This window comes from Colobus angolensis, unplaced genomic scaffold (genome assembly GCF_000951035.1).
Source record: "Colobus angolensis palliatus isolate OR3802 unplaced genomic scaffold, Cang.pa_1.0 Scaffold87, whole genome shotgun sequence".
Taxonomy (NCBI): domain Eukaryota; kingdom Metazoa; phylum Chordata; class Mammalia; order Primates; family Cercopithecidae; genus Colobus; species Colobus angolensis.
Window position 1 is genome coordinate 1,895,912 of NW_012122598.1, and position 10,053 is coordinate 1,905,964.

At 46.2% G+C, this 10,053-nt stretch overlaps 1 protein-coding gene across 1 annotated transcript in view; it reads right to left on the reverse strand.

The window, feature by feature from the left end:
- The window catches only part of SP1 (Sp1 transcription factor), a 42,556-nt gene extending 32,558 nt beyond the window's left edge, over nt 1-9,998 (reverse strand). Inside the window, exons 1-3 of the mRNA XM_011930687.1 lie at nt 9,965-9,998; nt 8,851-9,008; nt 7,043-8,552 (exon numbers count right to left, since the gene is read on the reverse strand). Of these exons, the coding sequence (XP_011786077.1) occupies nt 7,043-8,552; nt 8,851-8,994 (1,654 nt within the window). The 5' untranslated portion in view covers nt 8,995-9,008; nt 9,965-9,998. The remainder of the gene's footprint in view (nt 1-7,042; nt 8,553-8,850; nt 9,009-9,964) is intronic.
- Between the last annotated feature and the right edge of the window lie 55 nt (nt 9,999-10,053).

Below are 10,053 nucleotides of genomic sequence, written 5' to 3' on the forward strand. Positions count from 1 at the left end.
GTAAACCCGGGAGGCGGAGCTTGCAGTGAGCTGAGATCCGACCACTGTACTCCAGTCTGGGCGACAGAGGGAGACTCCGTCTCAAAAAAAAAATAAATAAATAAAATAAAAAGAGAAACAAGTATAATACTGGGTAAAGACAAAAGATGCAGAAACATTCAATATTATATTTGATAAAATATCTTAAAATAGAAAATTCTCTCTGTGACCTTTTGCACAAAAATGATAACTGGTAAGACATTTAAATCATCTAAACCCACTTTTCATTAATGTCCAAATTTACTGGTCTAAAACACAACTTTTTAACAAATTAGATCTCAGCAATCCGACCCCAAGTTTAGTAACACCCTTGGCAAACCAACCCTGGTATCACATTCAACTTAACTTCTAAGAGAAGACATTTTCCTGACCCCAATAAAACCCAGCAGATGTGAAATCGTTATTTTTAGTACCTTAAGTTTGGTTAGTGAGTGAATTATACTCATCAAGGAAATATGTTCTATTCTCCTGCCAAAGCTCAGTCCTGCACTCTTTATTAGACAGAACTCACAAGAAGTCATCCAAACTTAATCTTTAAAAGTCAACTCCCCCTCAACCTGTGGTAAGAGTTTCAGGATTCAGCAGTGGCTAAGAAAAACATCTGAGGCTTTAAATAAAAAATAAAATAAAATAGGCCGGGCATGGTGGCTCACGCCTGTAATCCCAGCACTTTGGGAGGTTGAGGTGGGTGGATCACTTGAGGTCAGGAGTTCAAGACCAGCCTAACCAATATGGTGAAACCCTGTCTCTACTAAAAATACAAAAATTAGCCAGGCATGGTGACCCACGTCTGTAATTCCAGCTACTTGGGAGGCTGAGGCAGGAGAACTGCATGAACCCAGGAGATGGAGGTTGCAGTGAGCCAAGACCGCACCACTGCACTCCAACCTGGGTGACAAAGCAAGACTCCATCTCAAAATAAATAAATAAAATAAAATAAAATAAAGATCTGGCAGAATATGACTACAAAATGAAAGGAAAAGCTGCTGATAAAGAAAGAGGGGTGTCAAGAAAAAAAAAAAAGCTCACACCTGTAATCCCAGCATTTTGGGAGGCCAGGAGATCAAGACCATCCCGGCCAACATTGGGAAACCCAGTCTCTAACTAAAACTACAAATATCAGCAGCTGGGCACAGAGGCTCACGCCTATAATCCCAGCACTTTGGGAGGCCGAAGCAGGCAGATCACCTGAGGTCAGGAGTTCAAGACCAGCCTGGCCAACATGGTACAACTCTACTAAAAATACAAAAATTAGCCAGGTGTGGTGGTGGGCGTTACTTGGGAGGCTGAGGCAGGAGAATCGCTTGAACCTAGGAGGCGGAGGTTGCAGGGAGCCGAGACCACACCATTGGACTCCACCCTGGGCAGTAAGAACAAAACTCCGCCTCCAAAAAAAAAAAAAAAGAAAAAATCATTAAAAAAATAAATAATAAATGTAAACAGACTAAGTAAACACCATGGAAGCTGCAATCTCCCACAATCATTTTGTACAGTGACATACACACGTATCATACAACATTTCACATCCAATGTTCTTTCTATATCATACCATTAAGAAGTTGAACATATTGCAAAAAAGGTTAAATTTTACAGTAAAATAACTATCAGAGAAGGGAGTAAAATGAGACACCCTTTTTTTTTTTTTTTTTTTGCCAGGGACTCACCCTACCACCCAGGCTGGAGTGCTGTGGCGTGATCATGGCTCACTGTGTCCACAACGTCCCGGGCTCAGGCGATCCTCCTACCTCAGCCTCCCAAGTAGCTGGGACTATAGGTGTGTGCTACCATGCTCAGGTAATTTTCATATCTTTTGTAGCGATGGGGGGGATCCCTATGTTGCCCAGGCTGGTCTTGAACTCCTGGGCTCAAGAGATCTGCCCGCCTTGGCCTCCCAAAATGCTGGGATTACAGGCATGAGCCACCATGACTGGCCAAAACAAGATACTTCATAGCAGGAAGGCAAAAGCTGAAAAAGCAGTGAGCTTCTGGGAAGTAATTTTTTTATCTTTCATGAATGATAAAGTCATATAAATTAAAGGGGAAATACTACACAATTATTACTTGCCAGAAAGGAGGAAGTTTGGATCTTCAAAAACCCCTATTAATGAAGCGAACAATCTCAGCTCTCACAAAACAGCCTGTCAATGCCTCATTATCTCATTAATGAATGTCAAGCTCCTGTTACCTTACAGAAACACATGCATTTTCTTCAGCTCAGAGACCATCAGTAACAACTAGGTAGCACTAGCCTATGACATATTAAATAGCAGACTTCCCCAGAGCATGATTTATCTATGAGAATGCATCATATCTTTTCTCTAAAGCCTAAGTTATAAGCCTTTTAGAATTGCAAGGATCCAAATCACTAACAGGAATAATCCATTTTGCTTTGAAGAAGAGCAAAACTGGGTACTTCAATCTAAGAGCAAATAAAAAACAAACATGAGCCGCGGTGGCTCAAGCCTGTAATCCCAGCACTTTGGGAGGCCGAGACGGGCGGATCACGAGGTCAGGAGATCGAGACCATCCTGGCTAACACGGTGAAACCCCGTCTCTACTAAAAATACAAAAACTAGCCGGGCGAGGTGGCGGGCGCCTGTAGTCCCAGCTACTTGGAGGCTGAGGCAGGAGAATGGCGTAAACCCGGGAGGCGGAGCTTGCAGTGAGCTGAGATCCGGCCACTGCACTCCAGTCCGGGGGACAGAGCGAGCGAGGCTCCACCTCAAAAAAAAAAAAAAATACAAAAAATTAGCCCGGCGTGGTGGTGCGCGCCTGTAGTCCCAGCTACTTGGAGGCTGAGGCAGGAGAATGGCATGAACCCGGGAGGCAGAGCTTGCAGTGAGCCAAGATTGCACCACTGCACTGCAGCCTGGGCGACAAAGCCAGACTCCCGTCTCAAAAAAAAAAAAAAGAAAACAAACATGGTGGTGTAGGTTGCCCAGAAGTGTCTAATTTTCTATGCTGTAGAGCTCAGTTTTTATAAAACTTTTCCCATTTCTACTCCCATAAATGTTTAGTTTATAAAACACCTGTCAGTTCTAGAGCATTAAATCGTAAAGCAAAAACACCTTTTCGAATACATTTTTAACAATCTAAAGAATTTTTCAAGTCCCTAGTTAAAACAGGTTACACCCTAGACTAGTAGAACTAGACCCAGCTCTGGCTGTTATCGCATTAAGTGATTCTCTGTACCTCAATTTCCTCGTCTAGAAAATAAGGCAGTTGTACTAGATAAATTCAGTCCCTTCCAGCTCTAACTTTCAATTCTAAGATTTCAATTAACTAAGATTACTGTTTCGTTAAAGCTCAACATGCAGTATTTCTAAACACACCACAGAAATGTAAGAAAATCAGGGAACTCAAGCAGACTTTCCCCCCAGATTTACCAAAACTGCAAGAGGCAAGAAATATAGTTTCCTATTTGTTACCCTCACTTATGTAAGAATCAGTCTAAATGGAATGAGAACTTGGTAACAAAAGTAAACAATTTATAAACCCACATATATATGCCAAAAGAACTAGAAGTGGCCAGGCGCGGTGGCTCACGCCTGTAATCCCAGCACTTTGGGAAGCCAAAGCGGGCGGATCACAAAGTCAGGAGTTCGGGACCAGCCTGGCCAACATGGTGAAACCCCGCCTCTACTAAAAAAAATACAAAAAATTAGTAGGCATGGTGGCGTGCGCCTGTAATCCCAGCTACTCGGGAGGCTGAGGCAGGAGAATTGCTTGAACCTGGGAGGCAGAGGGTGCAGTGAGCCAAGATCACACCACTGCACTCCAGCCTGGGAGACAGGCAAGACTCAGTCCCAAAAAAGAAAAAGAAAAAGAAAAAAAAAAGAACTAGAAGTTGCATGATATTATTTGGTGACATTGAACTATTTTCCATATTTGTATAATTGTGCCAGAATATAAAAATGTGTGTATATCCTTTTATTGTGCTTTATTAAAGATCAGCTCCATACAACGGAATTTAAAATGTTACAGTCAGGCTGGTCGTGCTGGCTCACACCTATAATCCCAGCACTTTGGAAGGCTGAGGCGGGCGGATCACTTGAGGTCAGGAGTTCAAGACCAGACTGGTCAACATAGTGAAACCCCGTCTCTACTAATCATACAAAAATTAGGCAGGCATGGTGGCTTGCGCCTGTAATCCCAGCTACTTGGGAGGCTGAGGCAGCAGAATCACTGGAACCCAGGACGGGGAGGTTTCAGTGAGCAGAGATTGCACCACTCCACTACAGCCTGGGCAACAGAGCAAGACTCAGTCTCAAAAACGGAAAAAAAAAAAAAAAAGGGGTGGACCATATTTTGTGGCCCCTGTCAAAGGGAGATGTGCACAGTGGGATCAGGTCATAACCAAAACCATGGACGTGGAGGTTTCAGACTGCAGAGATTGCACCACTCCACTACAGCCTGGGCAACAGAGCAAGACTCAGTCTCAAAAACGGAAAAAAAAAAAAAAAAAGACACGGTCTACATAGACTTATACCTGCTTACTGTTTTAATTTCAAATTAATAGTGAAACATTCAGTTCAAAATGAAAGACCCTGAACATTATGGTCAACCGATTCAGTATTCTTCCCAGATTATTTTTCCCTTCAATGCTCTCCTCATTCCTAACTCTTCTCAATCTCACATCCCCCACTCCATTCCAGACCCCAACTTACCCCACTCCCTTTCTCTCTCCTCCCTTCCTAACCATACACAGTACTTTCAAAGCAGACTAGGAAGTTAGACTGCTACCTAGGAAATACCAGAATCACCTAGGACACTCATATGTTAGTGTGAAGGAAAGCTATGGGATTTTGTTTTTAAGATAACTAGGAGTTAAGAAAAATTCAACCCTGATTAACCAGCACGCTCAGTGTGGGATATTCTCGTTAATACTAACCAGGGAACTTATTTTGTTGAAAAGCAACCCATTAGATCATTTTCCCTTCAATTAGGAGTTACAGTTCACAAGAAATACCTGATGATAATCTGTGTTCTACAAACGGGCAAAATTCATCATCAATTTTTTGGTTTTTTTGGAGATAGAGTCTTGCTCTGTCGCTCAGGCTGGAGTGCAGTGGCACGATCTTGGCTCACTGCAACCTCTGCCTCCCAGGTTCGAGAGATTCTCCTGCCTCAGCCTCCCGAGTAGCTGGGACTACAGGTTTGTGCCACCACGTTTAGCTAATTTTCGTATTTTTAGTAGAGACGGGGTTCACCATATTGATCAGGCTGGTCTTGAACTCCTGACTTCATGATCCATCCACCTCGGCCTCCCAAAGTGCTGGGATTATAGGCATGAGCCACTGCACCCGGCTCATAATCAAATTTTTTATTTTTATTTTTTGAGACAGGGTCTTGCTCTGTCAACCAGGCTGGAGTGCAATGATGTGATTTCGGCTCACTGTAGCCTCTGCCTCCCAGGTTCAAGCAATTCTTGGCCTCAGCTTCCTGAGTGGCTGGGACTACATGTGCGCATCACCACGCCCGGCTAATTGTTTGTGTTTTTAGTAGAGAAGGGGTTTTGCCATGTTGGCCATGCTGGTCATGAACTCCTGACCTCAGGTGATCCACCCACCTTGGCCTCCCAAAGTGCTGGGATTACAGGCATGAGCCACCGTGCTCAGCCGCCTGACTACATTTTGTATTTTTTTTTCCAGAGTCTCACTCTGTAGCCCAGGCTGGAGTGCAGTGGTGCAATTTTGGCTCACTGCAACCTCTGCCTCCCGGATTCAAGAGATTCTCATGCCTTAGCCTCCCGAGTAGCTGGGACCATAGGCATGTACCACCATGCCTGGCCAATTTTTGTATTTTTTGTTGCACAGGGTTTCGCCATGTTGCCCAGGCTGGTCTTGAACTCCTGAACTCTACCCATCCACCTGCCTCGTCTTCTCAAAGTGCCTGAATTACAGGAGTAAGCCACTGTGCCCGGCCCATAATCAATTTTTATCCTATGGACGAGTTGGCCTACAGGTCAAAGAAGGCCTTAGAGCTAAAAATGGTTTTACATTTTTAAAGGGGTGTGGAAAAAAACATACAAAAAAGAAAATGTGGCTGGGCGCAGTGGCTCATACCTGTAATCCCAGCACTTTGGGAGGCCGAGGCAGGTGGATCACCTGAGGTCAGGAGGTCGAGACCAGCCTGGCCAACACAGAGAAACCCCATCTCTCCTACAAATACAAAAATTAGCTGGGCGTGGTGGCGTTTGTCTGCAATCCCAGCTACTCAAGAAGCTGAGGCAGGAGAATCACTTGAACCCGAGAGGCAGAGGTTGCAGTGAGCTGAGACTGCGTCACTGCACTCCAGCCTGGGTAACAGAGCAAGACTCCATCTCAAAAAAAAAAAAAGAAAAGAAAACATGACCACATGAGGCCCACAATGCCTAAAATATTTACTATCTGGCCCTTTACAGAAAAAGTTTGTCAACCCTTATTCTGCAGCACCAAAAACACTGAGTAGTACACAGACTCCAAAATATTGCCCAGAAGTGCTCCTTTCTTATCAAACTAACTGGAGAAGTTTCCTTTACTTCAGTTCCAAATTACTTAAACAGAATCTCTATTTCTCAAATTTATTTGCCTAAATGACTAGCCCTCAAGAAAGTGTTATATCTTTTTTTTTTTTTTTTTTGAGACGGAGTCTTGCTCTGTCGCCTGGGCTGGAGTGCAGTGGCCGGATCTCAGCTCACTGCAAGCTCCGCCTCCCGGGTTTACGCCATTCTCCTGCCTCAGCCTCCGGAGTAGCTGGGACTACAGGCGCCCGCCACCTCACCCAGCTAGTTTTTTGTATTTTTGGTAGAGACGGGGTTTCACCGTGGTAGCCAGGATGGTCTCGATCTCCTGACCTCGTGATCCACCCGTCTCAGCCTCCCAAAGTGCTGGGATTACAGGCTTGAGCCACCGCGCCCGGCAAAAGTGTTATCTCAAAAGGCTCTATTCCCTTATTTAGACTCAAGTTTCAGCTAAGATGCTAGGGTTGGTTCCCAATAAAAGCAAAAGATTGGAAAGCTTACCTGGGGCATTTGCTATAGCCAATGGCAGGCCTTGAATTGGGTGCACCTGGATTCCTGAAGTACCCAATGCACTGAGGTTAATGGTCTGGAGGCCTGGCATGGAGGAGAGTTGAGCAGCATTCACAGTGACTGTGCCAGCAGGAATAGAAGCAGCTGAGGCAATGGGTGTGAGAGTGGTGCTGCTGCTGCTGGTCTGTCCCAAAGAAACACCCTGCATTGGGGCTAAGGTGATTGTCTGGGCTTGTGGGTTCTGAACTTGGAGGTTCTGCAGCTGTAGAGTCTGCCAACTGACCTGTCCGTTGGGCCCCACTGTTGGTGTCCGGATGATGATGGGACCAGAGTTTGGAACAGCCTGAAGCTGGAGGTTCTGGAGGGTTTCTTGGGAGATAGCTTGAGTTGTAAAGGTCTGCCCTGACAACGGTGCTGCTTGGAGGGCCTGGAGGGCCTGTCCCCCTTGAACTAGCTGAGGCTGGATAAGAATTTGTTGCTGCTGTGTCTGCTGGTTTTGCTCTCCTTCTTTTTGCTGACCTGCTTGCAGTGAGCCTCCAGATGTCTGGTTTTGCTGGATGTTCAGAGCATCAGACCCCTGTAGCCCACTGACCCTCTGGGGTGTCTGGCCTTGAGAGTTGGTCCCTGATGATCCACTGGTAGTAAAGTTCATAATTCCCATGTTGCTGGTGGTAGTAGTAGTTGAGTAGCTATTGGCATTGGTAAAAAAGGAGCTGGAACTGGCTTGTGATGACACCAAGCTGACAGAACTGATGGTAGTCCCTGAGGTGACAGGCTGTGAGCCACTCTCCTGGGACCCAGAGCTGCTGATGGTGACTGCCTGAGAGCTGGGAGTCAAGGTAGCTGCAGAAACGCTGTTGACAGGTAGCAAGGTGATGTTCCCATTCAGGGCCACTGGTACATTGGTCACATACTGAGTCTGTCCTGAGAGTACATTATTAGCCAGGCCTTGGAGGGGGACAGCCTGCTGGAGTAGGTTTGGCATAGCAGCAATGATGTTGCCTCCACTTCCTCGATTTGTGATAATCTGTTGGTTTGCACCTGGTATGATCTGTATTTGACCAGAACCATCCTGCTGCACTTGGGCCCCAGTGGTAGCAAACTGCAGCTGTTGCCCATCAACGGTCTGGAACTGTGGGATTACTTGATACTGAATATTAGGCATCACTCCAGGTAGTCCTGTCAGAACTTGCTGGTTCTGTAAGTTAGGAGTGGCAGCCACAACATACTGCCCACCAGAAACTGTGCGATTCTTGGAAGACTCACTGCCATTGCTGCCATTGGTACTGCTGCCACTCTGTTCCTTTGAGGTAGGGGTAGCCCCAGAGGAGGAAGAGATGATCTGCCAGCCATTGGCACCCTGTGAAAGTTGTGTGGCTGTGAGGTCAAGCTCACCTGTTCCCCCTGACTGACTCGGGCCCTGGGAGTTGTTGCTGTTCTCATTGGGTGACTCAATTCTGCTGCAAGTTGCTGCCAGCAGAGCCAAAGGGGATGGCTGGGACTCCTGGCCAAAAATAAGGGAGAGGAAAGGAGTTAGTGACACCCAGCTGCCAGCCTAGGGGGCAGTATACAACAAATAAACAGCAACGTAGTGCAGACAAGGAGCAAAAAACAGAAACAAAAAGCTGACCTATCTGTATTGCTGAAACTCCTGTCTTTGGGGATCTCCATACTCTTACTTCTTATCTATAAAATGGTTTTGATAAGCTCCGTAAAAAGCTTTCTATGAAGAGTAAGGCAATTATCTAAGAATATTTACATCCTCTCAACATCTTCCCCACTCTATCATTATCACTTACCTGCCCTCCTCCTCCTCCACTGCTGCTGCTACTGCCTGTGCTGCTACTTCGAGCCTGTGAAAAGGCACCACCACCATTACCACTGCCCCCATTATTGCCACCAACTCCTTTTTCAATCTTCACCACAGCTGTCATTTCATCCATGGAGTGATCTTGCTCTAAAACAATTAAAAAACAAACAACTTAAACTTGAGGGAAGAGATGAAGTAGGAAGGATAAAAGGAGGCTATGATGAAATAGCAATGACTAACAGGAATGCGAAAGGCACCAGTATAAAGAAAATGGATTGGAGGGCAGAGGGGAGCTGCAGGGCATGCAGGACATGAACTAGGCTCAATGGTGCCAAAAGTGGGCCTCAATTCTCCCTTACATAAAATTAAACTAAGAAAACATTAAAAAAGTGCTTTGGGGATAGAAAATGTGAAGGACGGTAGTCATGTTGAAAGAGTTTCAAAATAAGAAAAAGTATCCTAAAGGAAAAAAGGACAGGTAAGGCAAAAAACCACATGTGGGTGGATGGAAAGCTTGCTAAAATTAAGGTTAAAAGAGATGGAGAGGCCGGACGCGGTGGTCATGCCTGTAATCCCAGCACTCTGAGACGCTGAGGCAGGAGGATCACCTGGGCTCAGGAGTTTGAGACCAGCCTGACCAACAAGGAGAAACCCCGTCCTCACTAAAAATACAAAATTAGCCGTGTGTGGTGGCGCATGCCTGTAATCCCAGCTATTCCCGGAGGCTGAGGCAGGAGAATCGCTTGAATCCGGGAGGTAGCAGTGAGCCGAGGTCGCACCATTGCACTCCAGCCTGGGCGACAAGAGCGAAATTCCCTCTCAAAAAAAAAAAAGAGAGAGATAAAGAAACAAAAATCCAAGTGTTAAAAGTAACAAGAGGAGAGGGGAAAAATAAAAAGTGTGAGTAGGAAAATATTTGTGAATACTACTAAAGAACTAAAGGGGTCTACTGGTTAGTAGTCAGGAGGTTTCGGGGCGGAGGGCGGGCCCTGAGGGAAAGGGCGGTTTCGGGGTGAGGGGCGTGGAAAGGGCGGGACGGTGGGGCGGGGGGAAGGGAAATCTACGGAAAGTGGGGGGAGGAGGGCCCCGGAGCAGGCGGCGACCAGAGGGCGGACTAGACAAGCGGTTGGCCCGGGCGGGGCCTTCACTGCTCGGGCCGCCCCCGCGGCTCCAGCCCCCCGGCGGGAGGAGC